Source organism: Lathamus discolor, chromosome Z (genome assembly GCF_037157495.1).
Source record: "Lathamus discolor isolate bLatDis1 chromosome Z, bLatDis1.hap1, whole genome shotgun sequence".
Lineage (NCBI taxonomy): Eukaryota > Metazoa > Chordata > Aves > Psittaciformes > Psittacidae > Lathamus > Lathamus discolor.
This window is the reverse complement of record NC_088909.1, coordinates 13057873-13078383: the sequence shown is the minus strand read 5'-3', so window position 1 is coordinate 13078383 and position 20511 is coordinate 13057873. Positions and strand designations below refer to the sequence as shown.

Here is a 20511-nt window from a genome sequence, read left to right as displayed (position 1 = left end):
AGCTCTTTCCATACAAGAGCCAAAATGCTACTTATTCCCTGGCAGCTAATGAAGCTCCCTACTTTATACCTAACTTCAAACCTCTGAACTAGAGGGTTTTACTGCATGCTAGCTGTGCATAGCATCATAAACTAAGGCCCAATACTTGTTAACTAGAATTTTAATAAGAATGACAACTCCCAGAAAAATAGATTTTTTTCTTTTTGTGCTATCAGTTGCCTGCTCCTCTCCTCCCCACAACCAAAATGTCTCCCCAAGACTTATATGACCTTGGGTGAAGGGATTTGGCAGACAACTCCTACATGCGATTTTCTTACTGACATAAGGGTGATAATATGCCCATTATCCCACATGGTACATTAGTTCCCTGCTGAGTTTTCTTTATGTAGTTAGCTTCATTAGGAATTGGACAACAGCAGTACTCAGCTGCCAGAAGCTCCATCTGAAGCCAGCTATAAAATTAAGTGTAGCCACATGAGGGGCTGTAATGAAGCCCCAGGGCACAGCAATGTCCCTGCTCACTAAAATCCCACAATCGTTTCCAGCACAATCTGGAAAAGGAAAGCATGGGGCATCAACTCAGCGGCTCCTGCTGTTTTAAACACGAAGCTGAGCTCCTCTACCAGAGACTAAACATTAAAATATCCTAAAGGGAAAGCAATGCTGTCGGAAGTTCCTATGATGCTCCTCTACCTCCTTGACTATTGGAAGTTGCTATCATGTTCTTCCACCTCCTTGACATCCTTTTTCAATTCCTGCCAAGGGGCTATTTCTTCCTCTTTATTGCGTGCCACCTTCTCATCCCTTACCCTACACTAGAGAAGAGGGTGGTCTAGGTCTTTCCTTTTCAGCTGTGCTAGGGGGCAGGGTCAGGGGTCACCCAATTCCTTGTCTTCAACACCCTGCTGTTTTCTACCTCATGCCAGGGTGCTACTCCAAGTCATGCTGACTATTATGAATGGCAGTTTATAAGTAAGGAGCTCCTGTTGCATGCTCACTGTACATACACTGAAGTGAGGAAGTTAGAAGCTAGCACTTGAGGTCTGGAGCTGATCCAGCTGATTTATGTATGAGACTGCCTTCATTTAGACTTCTGAAATATGTAGTTCATCTTTCAGGAAAGATACTGTATTATTTCTTTGGGAGGTACCTTAATGAATGTGACACTCATTATAAGCACTTGAGGGGAATCCCAGTATAAAATACTTATCCTTAGCTACATAAGGAGAGATACAACCATGCATTTAATAGAAGGCAGTCTTTATCCCAGAAATTTAAGAGCAGTATATTCTTTCTTCCCAGCTTTCTAGAATTGTTGAAGCCAGTTCTACTTCGGTTTCAATTCTCCACCCAGATCACCAGCATTGCCATTTGCATATTGACTGTTCACGACAGCTATGTGACTGCAGGAAGCAAAACTGATTGGAAGGGTTATTTTTTTTTTAGCTGACATGTATTATTTCTTAAACATCATTCAATACAGCATTACAGACAAGAAATACAAGTCCCTTTACATGGAAGTGCCTTTTTTTTTTTTAGTGTACAAACCCCCATGCATAACAGGTTCACGGAAAGAGCCCAGGACAGAACAAACCCCAAAATTACAAAAGCCTAAGTTACTTTAAGTGCTGCTTCTTTAAAGATTGTGCCCCAGGCTGTCAAATCCCAAGCCCTGAACACTGAGCCATTATTCTGGCCCCTACAACTAGATTCTAGTGCTTTGCAGCTGGGCAGACTGATACACATCAAATTTATTCTGGTTCTGAGTTCACTCCTTCTGATTTCCACATCAGATCAGGAAAACCTGATTTTGCAGCCTCTCAGGAGCCGTAAGACTAGATTCCTTTAATAAGCTACAGAGTTCTTGAATCACATAAGTTTCTCAAGTCGTATCAATATCATCCTTGATTGACCTGCAGGGATTTGACCTATTTGACAGAAGGTCTGTTGCCCAGCAGGAAATAACTCATGAATCCACAAACTTCCTCCTCCTGCTTGGTTAGAGATCCCAAGAGCCATATTTGACCTTCAAACACCTCCTTATGGTCCTGCACTCACATCAAATTATCCATTTAGTGCAACACAGTAAGTGCACTGCAAACACATTGAGGTTTTAGAGTAGGAAGACTTACTGAGTAATTATAAATTACACTGCAATCTCATTCTGCTAGCATAGCTATGCTTTTTGAAATTATTAAAGAAAAATCTGTTTAAGCTATGCCTGCTCTCAAGTACCACACTGCTTTTACACATGACAGAGTACAAATGTGGGATAATAAGCTTACAAAAGACTCAGTTGTTGAAAACAGTGCTGTAATTTCTCCTCTACTCATATGAAGAGGCAGACAACACTTAAGTGCTTCCTCAAGGAGTATACCATGAACAGTAATTACTGCTACATGATTAGGACTTCACAGTAATAATTTAGATTATTTTAGTGTTTGCTTCAGGTACAGTTACCTCAGTTTAGTTCAAGTGCAAAAAAAGGAACTCAGCTGTTTGTACTCCCTGACTGGATTTATGCCTACAAGCTTAACAAACACATATTTGACAGACTTTAAGAGCAGCTTACTGTTGATTTGTCAGAGAGGTTGCCTTGTCGTATGTATTCTACTGCAGCCTCAACTGAAGTTAGACAGTATCCCAATTCATCTTTCACTGAACTGCAAAGCCTGAAGTTCTTTATGTAACTCAAGTTGGCCATCCTGAAATGAAAGTTAACAAGATACTAGCATTACACACTGCAATGCATCTTCAGCAATCCAGACAGACAATAGGTGTAAGAAAAAGCTTCTAGAAAGACTGTTAGGCTAGCAACACAACAGCTGTTCTGAGCTTTGCAAATGGATCAGAACACTACTTATCTCTTAACTTTTCACTGAATAGTTATTAATTAAATATAAGGAATATGAAGGACAGCATAAGAACAGTAGTGAGAGATGATTTAACACATTTCAAACAATTGAATATTTCAAGTATTGTAAGCCCCAGTATAAAGTGATAGCTAGAAACTGAAGGAAAAATGCTTATTTAAGATACGGGATATACCGACACTAAAATTCATTTCAGGTACAGGTGAAACATGTATAGATACACTTTTACTGATAAGCAAGGAGAGTTAAACATAATGGCACAGGCTAACAGAAGCCATTAAGCATTTAAGTTTCTCTATATGAAATGTATTGAACACCTCGAAACTTCGTAAGAGGTTTCACAGCTCCAAGTATAGACAAGGAAAGACCGGTCTGTGAAGTCTATATTCACATGCTGATTTTGTAGAAGAGATGACTTTCTGTTACAGTATCTTTTTAGGTGGCAATCAGAATAGCAAGATGCAGCACATTAATTCCTTATAGGTCCTTAATTTGGTCACACCTGTAATACATCTTCACTGTTTGTCCTACTAAAAATAGTTTTCTGCATTAGATCAGCCCCTCTTACACCTCCAGTAAATTCCATCACTACCTGTTCAGTAACATTTGCCCCTACTGCAGCATTACACATAAAATTATATGATCAAGTTCAGTATAGCCAAAATAGTTACATACCAGTTTGGGATTTCTGTTTTTACAAGCAAATACAGCAAAACACATAGTAGATCATCGGCACACATGGTTTCCATATTAACTAAAAAAATAATTCATATCTAATGTTAGTCATGTCATGGCTCAAATCAAGAGTAATACATACAAATGGCGTTCCACCTCCCTAGAACAAGGGCCAGCTCTATTAGTAGAATGCATTGAGCAACCAAGACAGCCTTTCAAATGTTCTCCACCTCCCTCTAAAATAGGTTGCCAGAAGCCAAAAACAAAATACAGTTTGTATTGTACAAATTGCAATATTTGACTAGCATCCCCTCTTTCCTATACAGCAAGAGCCAGAGCACTAGCTCCAGATTTCTGAAAGTCCTGAGGGGAGGAATGAAATAAAAAAAAAAAGCCACCCAAAAAACACAATACCCCCTACCCCCAAAAAACCCCACCAACCACACACCCCTCACAAAATAAACACCACCAAAAAAACCCTACCCTCAAAGTTGATACACTTCTCTAGGAAAACTCCTGGGTCATGGAAAAAGGATAAGATGGTGTAGGGAAAGCATAAGTTTGTTGTGCTACTCCATTTGCTTAGTGGAAGTATCTTCTCTCTCCAGACTAGATAAAATACCAGACTGAGGGCCATGCTTTCCTATCACAGAATAATTTCTGTAATCTATGGCAGCACTTTGAACGCAGCATATAGAAAGTCTGTTGTCCCCCACCAGCACTGCATTTTGCAAAAGATACATCCCAAGAGCATCATTTTCAAGATTACCAAGAAATACGGACAAACAGGCAAGAATGATGAAGCAGCAATCAGTGTTGAAAATGGATCACCCTCAATTCTTATGCATGAGAAAACATCCTACCACATGCAAAGAGCTTGCACGTTCTAAGGAAAAAAAAACATATATACATACATAAGCTAACCAAGTCCCTCTCCTCACCCTATGAGAAACAACACAGACATACAGAAGTATCTATCTTGCCTCTGTTTTGTTTTGTTTAGAGATCTGCTAGGCACACCCCAGCCTAATTGTCTTTAGCCCACAAGTGCTATTCAAGCAGCTGTTTATATACCAAAGTGCTTTGTGCATATAGGTTAAGAAAAAGGTTTTAAATTAAATTATTAATTCACTAATTACTAACCTCTTTGGCTAGGAGATTGCATAATAATCTGTACCACCTTTTGTAGACAAAGTAGTTTCTGCTGAGGGGAAGTACATTTGTTTAATTGACTCAGTTCTTGCTTTGCACGTGGTATATTAAAGCTACAAAATAATTTGAAATAAATGGTTAGCATATAGAGCTCCTGTGCAGGGTGTCCAAACCCCAATTTTTAACTTATTCAGAGCTGGAATGGAGAACTGTATCAAAGTATTTCCACCTATACTCCAAGTACACTTGCATTTCTGTACCCTGTAGATGCAGAGGGAAGCATGAAAACATAACAGCAAAGGAAATAACCATGAATACAAAGACTGTCCTAAAATGACACTTTTTTTACTTTTCCATCACGAATGAATGAAGTATAAGTAAAACTTGCTATTGTCTGAAGGAAGATGCTTTTTGGATGGCTTGACAGGATCCCAGTGACTCCTCAAAGAGTCCACAATCATTTCTCTCACCTGAACTCAGGCTTCATTCCGATGTCCTTTTGCTGCAGGTCTTGAAAGCTCCTTGTAATTTTGTTAAATGCAGCATCCTAAGCAACAGAAAGGCAACAGTTTTTAAAATGCATTAGATTAGTTACTTTAATCTTCACAAATCAAGCAAGCTTACCTCACTTGCCTCTATAGTCCCCACGTATTTAAAGACTAGATCATAAATTGCATGGTGGATATACATCTGTAGAAAAAACAGTACTTTAGGCATGAAAGGGAGAGTTAAAAATAACTTCCTAATTGTTTTCCTTCATTTCAGATGCTTACTTCAACAGCTTGTTTAATCAGATTCATCTGCTCTTCTTGCTTTGCAAGCATCTTCTAGAAAAAGAAAGCCATGCAAACACAAAGTTAGATAATTTATTGCTTAAGTAACACTACATACTATGTATTTACTGCAGTAAGTGTTTACCAAGTGCGAATCTCTCAAAAGATGCTGGAGACATTTAGTATAAAGTGCACTGACAGAATCCTGGGGAGAGAATAAAGGAAGCAGTCAGATCAAGGTTAATCTGACTTGCAGCAACAAAGCAGATAAATAAGCAAAAGAAGCAGTCTTTCCTGCCTTAGAAGTGTGAACTATGGTAAGATTTTCAGCTAGAAAAAATTGCCTTTACCTAGTAGTTAAGATGTGGCAATTTGCAATTGTGAATTTCCCCCTTCCCACGTTCCTCAACTCTAGCCCACTCTGATACAGAAAATAAGAAAAAGACACCCAAAGCAGTGGATTATGTTTAGCAAATTAAATATCAAGAAGCAAGATACTGACTATGTAGTGGCGGAGGCTTTTCCTTTCATGTTCTTTAAATGTTCTATGAAAAGATCCTATGTATTTCTCAAATCTCTCACAGTGCCTTCCCAAGAATTCTCTAACATCTTCAATATTTTTAAGAGAAAAGGCGTTTGACAAAGCTGTAGATTCACCTAGAATGAAAGCCAAGAATTAACACATAGGCTTAATACACATGCATGGTAAAGTACTTTCTGTCCCAACATACACAGCCAACTTGCATGCAATGAAACACTAATTCACCTGACTACACCTTTAACTGAAGGCACTGCTTTAATTAAAAGAATTTAATGCATCATATTTAGATTAGGCTCTCTTGCCTTTTATGTCAAATATTTATTCAGAACACCTAAAACTGATTCCACATGCTTTTTTTACAATGCAGTAATTTATTGCCACATACACAACCCAGTGTGAGCATGAGTCAAGCCTGAATGCAGAAGAAAAGTACATTACAGAAATGACTGAATGCCCATGGAGGAAGTCAGTCTGCTCTAAGCGTGCTGTAAGAAATCCTATCTTGGATTTTCATGTAGTATATTCTTTATTAAGAAATGCTTTCTCTGAATGGGAGAGCAAAGTTGTTTCATGTAAACATTACACCAAATCCATTTTCCTTCCAAACAAGACAACTGGATCCGTCGCTTAAAATTCATACTGCTTATTTAAGTCTTTTTTCTAGGCAAGTCTTTCATTTGCAACCAAAGGCAGGCAACTAATAACAGGCTTAGATCTCATTAATTTCAAATTACTTTTGGAATTACAAATTATCTCACTTCTGAAGGACTGCTAAACACGTACATTAAGTAATGGCCAAATACAGAATGCCAAAAAAAATCTTTTTTGGTTTAGATTAATATTTATAGAATTTAAGCATATATGTATGCAGACCAACACCACAAGAGCTGTTATATAAATGTGTTACACAGCCTCTAACCACTGATGAAGCAATCATGAAAGAATTTACCTCTTCATTTTTTTGTGCATCCACCTTGCATTTCAAGATGTAGCATCTCACGACATGTCACACTGAAGACTAAACCCCTTTAAGCAATCAAAACTAAAAAGAGCATTGCTAAGAAAATCATGCTGGATCACATATTCCACAGATGACTTTTAGTGCTGAGTAGGGCATAGACCCTACAAAATTAAGTTTGCCTGACAGCAATTTAATATTTCTCTCCAGCAGGCTAATAAATGCCAACAGCTTTCAACCAAGACGAAGTTTTCCAGAATGAAGGAAGCTAAGTGTACCAAACATACTAACTTGCTCATTGTGCAAACAAGACCACCAAGTTAACACTTCAGTACATACTTGAGCTTTCTGGTTTTTCCAATGGATGAGCTATGCACAATATACTAAAGCTTTCTTCTTTTTCATTGTAAAATGTTTCCTCAAAAAGAACAGGTACTGAGAGATTGTAATTAAAACCAGTTCCTAAAATGATGAGGTTTCCTTGTATGAAGATCTCCTGAAACAAAACAGAAACCAGATCCAAGGGCAGAATTCCACCAGAAGAAAGTTACAGTTTGACTTCTGCATCACAGTTACCTTTCCGGGGTGGGGAGAGAATTTTTCAAGGAAAGGAAAACCCAGATTCAAGAGATTTCATATTCTCATGTTCTGCAGACACCGAAACAAAGACTCCTTCAGTCTACAACAGCTAAACCTTACTCACATCTACTTTCTTCACAAGTCTGCTACTAGAGGATGTTTCAGAGTTTGCAGAATTTTACAATACTTTTAGTAGAAGGAAAGGGACCTTGAAAAACAACTCAGAATAGGGGCCTAAGTCCAGCTTCAGAAAAATACCACCCATCTTGTGTACAGTTCTCCAGCTCAGCTTTAACTTCTCAAGCAACTCTAGTAAGGACACCTGCAGTAAGAAGATCTAGGTGATAGCCTGCAAATGGGTGCAACATCTCAGACTGCACTGAAAAAAGTGATACCATGCAGTGCTACAACTGGTTATCATGGCTTGCTGGTACATCAATCTCTGCTTATTTAACTGAATATGTCAGAACTGAGATACATCTCAGTACCATCACTGTTTTGTCTTGAAGCTTGGTGAACTTGCATCTGCAAACAATAGGCAGCCTATTTGCCTGAAACCTAGAGACGGTGATACTAAGTGATAAAGTGATCTAAGCGTTAAAGGCCCTTGTGCCACATACCTGAATTCCTAATGGCCATAGAACACAAACTGACAAATTGGAATAGTAAGCAGAAACAAGAGGAAGTGCTACCATCTAAACAGGACAACTATTCTTGTGCACATGCCAAAACACAGCTTTTCCTAGAAAGCAGTATACCCCTGAGAACTTAGGCTTAGATGGGCAACATAATGCTTTCATCAGTTAGCTCTAACTGCTAGCTACCTCTGCTCACACTATCCATCATCAACGGCAGTGAATCATATTTCAGTGTCCCCAGGCTACATTCAGACATCAAAACAGAAATACCTTTCCATTTAAGGTTTGAAAATTGTCTTCTAACGGCTTCAGAACATAAGACTCAAACTGGCAGGTAGACAGACTGTTGCTTGAAAGGCTTCCTTTGCATGGAATTAACACCTAAAAAAAAGGTTAGACCATGTTTTACAAAGAAATGCCACATATCACCAGCTAAACACCAACAGCTTTTTCCTTTTAGAGGCAAGCAATTCAATCTGGCTTATAAACAATTACCAGTAAATGTATAGCAAATATAAGTAATAAAAAGGTCATTGATAGACACACACAATCTGGTGATTAACCTAGCAGTTTCATTTAGTTACTTGACTGAAAAAGGATGATACATGTAGCTGAAGCAAGCAATAGTAAGAGCAGATGAAATCTTATATTACAGCACCAGTCACCTGGATGACTTAAGGTAGTTAGTAAAAGTGAAGTACATTTTCAAGCTAAAATGAAAGTCCATCATAATGAAGACGGAAAAAAAAAAATCTAAGATAAGAAGCATCTTGGCTTTACTGCACACCAACAGACTGGCAGTTCAAGAAAAATCCTTAATCAGAAAGCAATACATTATGACTACACAAACACTGTATACATAGTGAAGAGACATGTTTCATTCTCAAGAGAAGCATGAATCAAGTAGCTCTTTCAGTAATCAGCAGCTTTCAGAAATGATGCTAGACCACAGTCAGAACTGGTCAACAGACTGTAGCATTTCAGCTGATCGCATCACCATGTCAAGTAATATACAAGTGAAAGAACACCATGTTAAGTAATATACAAGTGAAAGAACCCTGTGTAATTTAAGGCTTAATTTTATAATCAGGTAACAATGACCTCTAAGTTACATGGAGTCTCCACACGCTTAATTCTGAATGAAGATTAACCGCAGAGGACCCGGATTAGAAATCTTAAGGGCAGAGCTTTTATTTCGGCTCAGTTTCATGGCTGCATTTTGCTATGGAAAATGCTGTCAGAAATGAGTGATTGCCTGTCCACCAGGAATTTCAAAAGGTCAATAGCATTTTAAGTTACAAATGAAAGATACGTAACTTTAGTTCACAGCAAAGAAAATGAGCTTCCTGTAGTTCAGAAACAACACCAACTTTGACCTTTTATTACCACATGAAATATCAAGACATCCATATTAGTAAATAAGAAGCAACTTAAAAGTTGTTCTACCTCACTTCCCAGTTTTGTAGTCTTTCACTGATCTTTATATGTGTCATAGCAGGCATAAGATTAAAATTCATATGGCTGCTATCTAAAATCAGCCTTTAAATCTACTGATTTATACTTACAATACCATGGAATTCTGCAACTTTGCTGCATAGATCAGGACGTTGCTTCTGAATGGCTAAATAAAATGGATTTTTCAAGATATCTTCATCATACATTGCCATATGTACTTCAGATATCCCAAGGAGATTTTCTAAAATACACATGAAGAATGAATAGCATGTCATACATAGTATCTGTTAAAACATAGTATCTGTTAAAACATAGTATTTAGAAATACCTAGAGGGCAGTTCAATTTCCCTTGTTTAAAAGCGAAAAGCAGTTTCAGGTCTCAAGCAAACAATCAATAGTATGCTTGACACTTACTCAGAAGTTATTCAGAAATATTATTTTCCATGAATATGCATTTCCAGTTACATAGTTATCCTCATAATGTCTCCTTGAGCCTTCCAATTGTTGGAATCTAACAATGCATGATATGGTTGCACTAAACTTGAAAGGAGAAGTTAGGATTACAATTACTACCATTTTGATAGAGAAGCTAACTCGTACTGTCAAGATGTAAACAACGCCAAGAGACACAAACTAACATCTTCTTTACAGGAGATTCTACTGCATCACAGGACATTGATGCTTTTGTAGGACACTCCTACAACTCTTAAGACTCATCTGTGTAAGGATTACTGACTTACATACCTCAGTGAGACACCCAGACAGTGTAACAGGAACCCTTGTGTAAGGCAATCCTCAACTTTCCAGGGAAAGTTATAGGAAAGAGGTACACCGAGAAGATATAAATACCCATGTTACAATTAAAACGCCACTGTAAAATGCACCACTTGTAGTCATTTCTGCTCACACAGAAACTTTTTGAATGGTCTGAGATAGGGCTGATGCATAACATTTGGCACAACAGAGAACAAAAAAGTGACTGGAAACAGAAAACCCAACCTGTAGGCATTGGAAAACCTATCATTAGGTATGTCACAGGGAAAAGGTGATCTTTAGACCCTCGACTGCTTGCTTCCTCAGAATTAATCCAAGACACAACAGAAGGAAAAACCCAAATAGGTACCTCCTGGAATAACTCTAATTATTCTATTCAGAATAATTGAGATTAACAGGCTTACAAGTGCTTAATAGTAACTCCCTTGTTCTGTGTCTTTCCCCCTTATCCAGCTTCCCTTAGGAATCAATACACGTTGCATGATTTCCTCATGCAATTTTAGCTGTACACCCCAGGGAAGGGTGAGAACAGCAGCAGGACTTTGAGCAAGCCACCCTTACACAATCAGTACCCTCTTGTTTTCCTAAATGTAGGATTATACCTAGCACGTTATTTACTCAGTGCGAGCTCCTTACACTTGTTCTGTAGCATTTTAATATCTCACTACTTAATGCTGTACTGGTACTAAAAAATGCCTTTCTCTGTAGACCATGGAAGGGACATGAAACTGTATGGCAGTTTCAGAGTGGAAAAACATACACCCAGCTTCCACAGATTTTTAGATAGCCTTTGAGTTTCAGCTATACCATTAACTGATCTACAGTCTGTTAACTGATCTACTTTCTGGTCCCTCCTTATAATTAGGCACAAGGAGAACTCTCTAAGCGAGCTAAACACAAAATGATCAGTTAAAGTTACAAGCAATTTCCACTATGAAGTGGTCACCAGTTACAACTTGGGCAACCTTACCCTGAACCACTCAAGTTTGGCAGGGGCAGATAACTGCCTCAAGCACAGTACTTCTCTAAAGTTCCAGATAAAATGGTTCATCCACTTACAAGATTTTTTTGTCTTTGAACTGAGAGAGGGTAGATTTAGATATTAGGAGGAAATTCTTTCCTGTGAGGGCAGTGAGGTGCTGGCACAGGTTGATCTTAGAAGCTGTGGCTGTCCCATCCCTGGCAGTGTTCAAGGCCAGGTTGGACAGGGCTTGGAGAGACCTGCTCTGTGAAAGGTGTCTCTGCCTGTGTCAGGGGATTGGAACTGGATGAGCTCTAAGGCCCCTTCCAACCCAAACCAGTCTGTGATTCTATGATCTGCCCTACCACAGTGCCTTAGTAGACAGGATGATCACCAATAATTCCACAGCTGATGACTGCTATAAACATTTCCTGGCAGGCAGCTGCAATCCAAGTTCAAGCTGTGGGCTTCCTCAGCCTGTGGTGGGGAACAGGAGAAAAGTCAACACCAGCCCAGGGGCAGGTCTGCTGCAAGAACAGGTATCTCAGTTATTCCTAGAACATCAGGGCTAAGACAGACCTTAGTAAGCAGGACTATTTAGCTACAAATAAAAATGCCTGCTGAACAGCTGGCTAGGCCACAATTCCAAGTAAAATATTAAAGGACTGCAGCTTACAGTCTAAACAGGAATTAGTTATGATTTATACATAATAAGTACTCTACATACACATACGTGCAGCCTGCAAAAGTCTGCCACAGCAAGACTTACTTTGGAGTTCTACATCCTTTTCTGGGTGCTGCACTTCAGAGGAGATGAACTGAGTGAGGAGAATCAGAAGTGAGAAAGGCAAGTAAGCCCTAGAAGCAGGATCCAAACTTGAAATGCACTGATACTGTTCACACTGAAGAAACTGCATGAAACAGGTCAGAATTTTTTCCCCAAGCACTTAGTGAAGGGTTGAAGTTTTTTTCTATATCTGTAGAAGAAATATGCCTTAGCTGAAGAAAACAGGAACACCTTTCAAAAGAGAGCATAAAAAACACATTTTAGATTGCTTAGCAGGGCTATCAAGTCTCTCACATTGTATATCTTTTAAAACCTGTTAAACAAACCTCTACTAGAGGAGATAATAGACATAGTAAAGCTAGGAGGCTAGATTATACCGTCTCTTCAGGCACTTTCCAAAACAAGGGGTTTTTATTGTAATTGGGCCACCAAGGCATCACCATCTGCCTTTTTCTTTGATGAATTCACGTTCACTATCTGGTCAAGGAGTAGATGAGACTGTCACTTCAAGAGATGGAGAAGGTATCAGCATACCATGTACTGTGTCAAGGAAAAGAGCACACTGACACAAGACACATTAAACAACAATCAAGCATCATACGGCAGAGACAATCGCAGTGCGCAAGTGCTTTCAATTGCTGTTACTGTATTACTCTCAGTTTAACAAAGGTAAGCCCAAGAAGTTCTTCCTTAATAGAAAGGGAAAGAAAATAACATTCCACAAAGCCTCCTCATCTGGAAACCCACAGCCAAACATCAGAAAGAAATAAACAACTGATAAGCTTTGTCCAGAAAGGAATTAAAACATTTCATTCACTGGCAAAACAGGTGGAAGATATTTATGGGAGGAGGAGAGCTCCCAGAGAAAACCTCAGCTTATGAAGCTTGCTGTCTATACAACTGATGTAGCTCTTAAATCATTACCTGTGCCTGAAAAAAAAAAAAAAAAACAAACCAAAAACAAACAACAAAAAACTAAACCCACACAAGCAATTAGAGTACGTCAAGAATCATTTCAACTGACGGATCATGACAGGAAGAGCTTGGAATTACCACATTCAGTTCCTGGTTCATGAGTTGCATACCACAAATAACTAGTTTTAAAATACTTAGTGACAGCCGTGTAGACGATTTTATTACAGAACTACTAACAGGGTTGAATCACACTTGAGAGCACTGTATTCAAACATTGAATTCTAGCATTTTTACTACTCTAATGCAACTAAGATGTCATTGACATGCTGTACTCCAATAAGGAAACTAAAACTTCTAGTTCACCTACCTTGAGCAGAAGCAGATTGCAAACTCTTAACAGTTCACCACATCCACGTTTCTACACAGCAGAAAGTCACCACCACTAGCCAAATTAGTACTGTTTTGAGAATCTTACTTCTGCATATCCTTCCCTTTTCTCTCCCACCCTTGCATCTGCTCAGCACTACAATAGCTGTAACCATATCTGATTAAAATGTGGGTATGAAAAAGGAAGAGTGGAATACCTATTAACTGAAACAGCTACAACACTTGCTTGGACAAACTTTACCTATCCACAGCATTCTTCAGAGTCAGAAATGGGGATGTATAAGCCATCCACGATTCAAGCAATTACAGAAAAAAAAAAATTTATTAAACTTAAATAGATTAAGTCTACAGAGTAAAGAGTACATTTGAGATTCCCCAAATTCTGGCTTAGGCATTTTTGAGATTAAGTCAATTTCTTTCCACCCTAAGCGTTAAATGCATCTGAAAGCAATGGCTAATGCATTGCTGTAATTCTAGAAACGCATTACAATACTCCATAGAGAGTTTGCTGGCAGAACACAACATCCAATTTCAACCTAATTTAACCTGGGGAAGGGCGGGGGAGGGGGGCCAGTACCAGGGGGAATAGACTTACTCTTCTAGTTGCATCTCAAACAGCTTTAGACTTCCTAACACTAAGAAAGCAGGAAATGTACAAAGCCTTACATACCTTACCAGAACTGTTTAATGCTCAACAGAAAAAAACACTAAAAATTGTCATAAGCCACATTTGCTATGATGCTTATTAAATTCTAGCATGTTGAGCTGTAAAGCAATACACAAGTACTAGAGTCATATAAAAGGTTTAAATGGAATCACTTAAGTGTGTGACTTCATGCCTGTGAACACAGAAATAGCTGAAATTGATGGAAGAACAGAAGCTAGCTGATCAGAAAATCTAATACGCATTATGTTACTGTTTAAAAAAAAACATACAATCATAACCTTAAAACAGACAAATCACTTCTAGATTAAGAGCAGAGTGATAATTCTAATGATACAACTAATGGTAACAAGTGACAGCTAAAGTTAAAAACATACCATGGGATCTAAGCACATCACTGTTCTCTACAAAACACTGGAAATGAAGTCTTAAGACTTATACTACTGAAAACAATGAGTGGGACTTAACTATGACAGTTTACTGTTATTGATGGAGTGTTCCTTTAGAGATAGCCAAGTGAGGTACCTTTCACAGACCTATTAGGTTTCAGTTCCTTTTAAGATGCATTTTGAAATTTAGACGAACACACATTAAAGTAATGATGTCATTGCATTTGCATTGCTAGTTGGCAGTTACATCATGTCCACATTTAAGTCATTGAACTATTTACTCAGTTCTTAGGCACATCATCTTCTGAATGTCCTGCATTAGGGATTCTAATATACAAACTTCTACATACAAAATTCTAATATGCAAGCACTTAATATTCAGTGTTTGACAGTGTAAGATTCTGTTTTCACCAAGGCATTTTAATAATACTTTCGCAGAACAAAGACAGTACTACAGCTACCGAAGTTGGTAAAAATTGTTAGCCTGGCTCAGTAACCTGAAATCTTTCCAGGAGAGCAAGTTAGGCTATTACACTGGGATGCTAACATCAGGTATGTCAGTGTCCTCTCCACATAGGTCCAGCTCCAAAGAAGCAGAATGCCATGTTCTCCAAACTCTTCAACACCAGATCCATTAGCAGGTCATGTTCAAGAAACATAAATGCACTGAATTTTACTTGCATAACACAGTGAAGTTCTACTCCTCCTTTGTTTCTCATGACAAAGTCAATTTCATCTTAGCTTGCACATTTTATAAAGCAACAACTAAAGCTTGGTAAACCTGTAATTCAAATACCACTTGCTGAAAGGCTCAAAATCATGAGAAAAATCAGAGCAAGCAGCAACTTACTACTCAAAAATAGTAGTGGTAGATTTAGCTCAAGAGTAGCAGACATGATGAAGTTTGTATGTGTATTTATCACATTAGCAAACTGCAGAGCTCTGCAGAAGAATCATAGAATCATAGAATAGTTAGGGTTGGAAAGGACCTCAAGATCATCTAGTTCCAACCCCCCTGCCATGGGCAGGGACACCTCACACTAAACCATCCCACACAAGGCTTCAATCCACCCTGGCCTTGAACACTGCCAGGGATGGAGCACTCACAACCTCCCTGGGCAACCCATTCCAGTGCCTCACCACCCTAACAGGAAAGAATTTCCTCTTTATATCCAATCTAAACTTCCCTGTTTAAGAAGTTTTAAGAAGAGGAAGCAAGTGTTCCCCAGTTCTAGTTAACTTGAAAGCACTTCTGTAAAATAAATGAACTTTTTCTTCCTTTTTAAGAGCATCACTCGTTAACAAAAACAGCCAAAGCTAAGCATAATCTTAAAGCACCCTGCAAAAAGAAATTTAACAGTGTAATTTAACTAGTCTCAGCCCAAATAAAAATCTAGTTGCTACTTCAGCCACTGTTTTACCTGCACAATTACTCTTCATTTACTCTACTTCTAGGCACAGGTTACAACCCTCAAATCAGCATTCACCTCAAAACAAAAGAACCTTTCACTGTTTCTCAGCACACAAGAACCTTTACTCCCTCCCTAAAGGATGAACATTGAGCACTGTATGAAAAACAGCTGAGATGTTCCAGTGCACCCTGCTCACTGCAAGGGAACAAAGGAGGAAACCATCTATTCCTATCCCTTTCAGGCTGAGCTTGTATTGATTTCTGTGAAACTGAATTATGTCAGAGCAACACCTCTGAATTATCAGATTATAGAGCACTGAATTTGCAATCGGCCCAAGGCTTTCCAGCAAGCAGAGAAAAGCTAAGTTTTATGATCCCGAAACAGTCTGACAGCAGTATATCAGGCTCTGGAAAGGAAGGGTTAGCAGCATTCCAGGAAGATGCTCATTTCTCCCAGTGCCTCCCCTTCAGGCACATATTTATTCCAGTGAACGTTTAAGAGATGGCACAGGATCTCATAATTCTGGTTTTCTCTCTGGGCAACATTCCCCAAGCCCTTTTTAGGCCTAGCAAGTCCAGCCCTCCTACCACTGCTCCCATCCTGCTCAGACAGGGACCCCCAGGGACTTTACAGCACCTGCCAGCAACAGGGGAGTATAGGCAGATCGGTTTGTATCAGTTCCTCATACAATTTTTTTGTTATGACCCCCCACCACCACCTCGTAAGCTCCAAAACCAAGCTCATTCTTAAGAGGTAGTAAGAAGTTTCAGATTTTGTACTTTTTATGATGAGAATGGTAGAATACCAGAACAGGTTGCCCAGAGAGGTGGTGGATGCTCTACCCCTGGAAATATTCAAGGCCTGGATGTAGTTCTGGGCAACCTGAACTAGTTGAAGATGTCCCTGCTCATTGCAGGAGAGTTAGACTAGATGACCTCTGAAGGTCTCTTACAACCAAAACTGTTCTATGATTCTATTGTAACAGTGTATTAGCACCACAGTTTGATGTGGATGCATTCTTACTTATCTCAGACTTGAAGGCAAATAACGTACTATCTTGACTCTCCAGTCACCTGTTTCTTTCCTCCACAGAAAGTACATTTTGATATGAGTGCCTCACTCGTCAACAGGCAAGCTTCCCACTTTCATCCAGTCACTTCCATCTATTTTTTTTTTTTTTTTGAGATAATCTTACTTGTCAGTAGCCAAGTATTAGGAACAAGCTGCGTTCTCCTCTTCACAACAGAGACTAGATCCCAAATTCTCACAGGTTTAGAAATCCACAGAATAGCTGGATTTCTTTGCTTTCTTTTACTTACCACTATTAAAGCTGCATTAAATTCAGAGATGAGGAAACCTGAGCTATTCACAAGCCCTGGAACTGACTGCAGAGTGCTGGTCAGTGAACCACAAACAGTTACAAGGAACATTTACAGCTAAAACATTAACAAAGTACAAAGTTCCCAGGACAGCTGCTCAAACAAGGATGTTTCCTCCAAATATTAGTAAGCTGTATTTAAGGCCATCTGCTCAGGCTTGCAGAGGTGTCAGCACGGGTACTTCTTTGGATGGGGAGGAAAACTAAGGAGTTGAAATACTCCTTAGGAGGATTAAAAATGTTTTACGTAAGCCAGTTATTTTGATTCTCAGTTACTGAGGCAAGACAGCAGTGTAATTCCCCAGCCTTTGTACTGAAGGTGCTGCAAGTCTGAACACTGTGCTGCCAAGACATGGGTCACAGTAGGTATCACCATTTCTTGACTACAAAGCTAGACAACCCCTGCTCACAGCAAACCACACAAGGTTGGTATCAGCTCCAAGACTAGCAGCAAGTCTGTAAAGAAACCAAGTATGTGGGGTCAGACCCAGCACAGCCCACCCACAGAAATACAGGGGAACTGAAGCCAGCAACCCTGAACCTTAGTGCAGATTGTCCTTAGACCAGATAACTGGACAGGAATTTAGTCCATTCTCTGTATACCTGAATAGGAAAACCAAGTCCATGCAAGCCAGCTCTAAGACTTAAGTTTCTTGCAATAGAATGATAAACATCAGATCATTCCTAAAATATCTAGAAAAGAGAAAACGTAAAATTACACTAGTTCCCTCCTCTAGGGAGCAGAGCAAGGGTAAGGAACGCTGAAACACAATTCAGCAGGTAAGTTCTTCTAACTAGCAAAATACATTACTTTGACTACCACTACTGTTTTGAGTCTACATAATGCATCATACACCAGCCTCAGGTAATTAACAGCTTTCTGGCAGTAAACACCCTCACACAGACAGCAGTCTAACATTATTCTATTATATAAATTAAGATTCTTCCCATGGATCAAGCCATTTTATCAGCAAAACGCTTAGCAGAAAGCAAGTCACAGAATAGTTATTGGAGGAAGTTATATAGAGTTATCTGGGTGAGGGAAGGGCTCTAAGTCATGCTTCATTTTCACTGTACCCCATCCTTATTTCCCCACTCATTTCACAGTGGCTTCAAGCTTTCCCAAGCAAGAGCATTCTACAGACTGAATTCTTCCAAGAGCTTCCTCCAGAAGTAAGCCACTAAGCAAGGCTCATCAACCATTTAAACAAAACGGACTTGTATTCACCTAAAATTCTATTTACAAGTCTATTAAAGTGAAGATATAGGATTTAAGAAGTAGTGACATTCAAGAACCATCACAATACTTTGCAAACATTTTTAAGGGTACTGAAATAGGAAGAATATGGTCATTAACATCAGTTGCAAGAGAGCCTTTCCGCAGAACCAGGAAACACATCTCTCCCTACTCATCATGCTGCTCCCCAATTTATTTTTAAGGAGTTTTACACTCCATCCTAACTTCCCAGTAGAGCATTTCAGTTAGTTGGCATTATCTTCAAAGGCAGTAACAAGATCTGGATTTCAGAACATCATGCCTGTCTGACAAATATAACTGATTTTTAAGAGTTTCCACAATCTGCCTGAATTGTGTAATTGCATGCAGCTGAACTTAATTTAGAACTAATCTAAACAACAGCCTTTCTTCCCACATGACACACCTAAAGATGTATTTAGGCATTATCTGATACAGATTACAACTGCAGCCACCCTCAGATTTAAGCAGTCACATGTTGCTGAAACAACACTCCCCCCTTTTCAGCCACTTTCAGAGGAGCAGTTTCAAGATTCTGATGTACCACAGTGAAGAGTAATTTTAGTGATATGTGGCAGACTAAACACAGCTACTGCACACACATAAATATGCATCATTTAGCTTGCAATAAGCTTAACACTTAAGTCACACAGCACTCCAGATTCAAACCCAGAGCTAATCCTTTTTCCACCTGACAATGATTAAGCAATTATCAGACTTTACTTATGATGAGGTCAAAATCTTCTGTGTTTGTCTATTCCTTCAAGGAAACAGGCATTACCAATTCATTTCAATGCTTCCAACACACAAATTAGTAGAGCTACTCAGTTTACTCTGTAGTAACTTGGCAATATACAGAAGTTTCTTCCACAGGTGGCAACCTGCAGCAGAAGCTACTTATGGCTTAGAATTAGGGCCAAAATTAAGGCAGAACAACAAAAAACAGTCAGTGGAGTCCAGGCTGCTAAGATCCAAAAGGAACACAGTTCAGAAGACTGTACAGGCTAGGCTTAGCACCAGAAATACAGTCTGCCAGAACTCTATTCTTCACAGCAAGTTACCTTGCTCATAGCACACACGGCACTACTAGGGTGACATGGTAAGGAAAAGAGACATTCTTCCCCTTCTCATCAGAGCATGTCTTCACATTTTTTTCAAGCTACTTTAACATCAGAAAACCACAAACACCAATGCATATGTGGCAGCATATGTTATGTCAAGCAAGTTCTCTTTCCAGAAGTCCACACTGGCAAAGATGCCTCACATGCTAGAGACAACACAATTTAGTTCACTCTGTAGCATTCAACACCATCAATTCTGGTCTTTTAGACAGCTCAGATGTGCATATAAGCATGGCCTACTATCCACCACCAACCATAATATCGTGCTTCAGCACACTCACCAGACTGTCTATAAGGCATCCTTTGGGCCAGCAAAGAACCGGTGTGTTTCCTGCACTTCACGATGTGCAACTGTTAACTGCAGGCACTCTCAGTGCAGACGAGCCCTTCCCAAACACCCCGTAAGAGCGGGAGGATGCGGCGAGCTCTCTCCCAGCACTGCACTATGGGGTCTGGTCGGAACCCGACCGCACTGACCCCGCGCACCCAACCTGGCGTTACGTGAAGGGCAACACTACACTGAGCACTTCTGGTAGAGGAATGAGACAGAAGGCGGCTGCCAAGGAGACCGTGGGTACCGCCCGGTGCCGAAGCCGGGGGTGCCGCCAGGCCAAAGAGGCGGCAGGAGCCGAACACCGCCGCCCCGTCCCAGGTGCAGGCCGCGGCAGAGCCCCTGCCACAGCACGGCGGGCAGGCCGCAGCCGAGCCTGCCTGTCACGGAGGGGCGGGGAGGCGCCCATGAGACCTCCCCGGGGCCGGGCGGCAGCTTCCTAGAGCAGGTCCCGTAACCGGCGCCGCAGGAAGGCGTCCAGTCGCCGGACAC

General features: G+C 39.8%; 1 protein-coding gene across 8 annotated transcripts in view; it reads right to left on the bottom strand.

Moving 5' to 3' along the window:
* ANKRD27 (ankyrin repeat domain 27) overlaps positions 1-20511 on the bottom strand; it is a 53959-nt gene that overhangs the window by 21013 nt on the left and 12435 nt on the right. For 3 of the 8 annotated variants that reach the window (XM_065663679.1, XM_065663682.1, XM_065663681.1), the window contains exons 2-12: positions 9755-9885; positions 8460-8570; positions 7312-7468; positions 5976-6130; positions 5619-5678; positions 5474-5527; positions 5325-5390; positions 5171-5247; positions 4692-4813; positions 3549-3627; positions 2573-2705 (exon numbers count right to left, since the gene is read on the bottom strand). In XM_065663679.1, coding sequence (XP_065519751.1) covers positions 2573-2705; positions 3549-3627; positions 4692-4813; positions 5171-5247; positions 5325-5390; positions 5474-5527; positions 5619-5678; positions 5976-6130; positions 7312-7468; positions 8460-8570; positions 9755-9856 — 1116 coding nt within the window. In that variant the 5' untranslated portion in view covers positions 9857-9885. Of the gene's footprint in view, positions 1-2572; positions 2706-3548; positions 3628-4691; positions 4814-5170; positions 5248-5324; positions 5391-5473; positions 5528-5618; positions 5679-5975; positions 6131-7311; positions 7469-8459; positions 8571-9754; positions 9886-11745; positions 11858-12149; positions 12303-19969; positions 20073-20511 lie in introns of those variants that run through there. The other 5 variants (XM_065663680.1, XM_065663678.1, XM_065663683.1 and 2 more) reach the window with 5 other exon arrangements.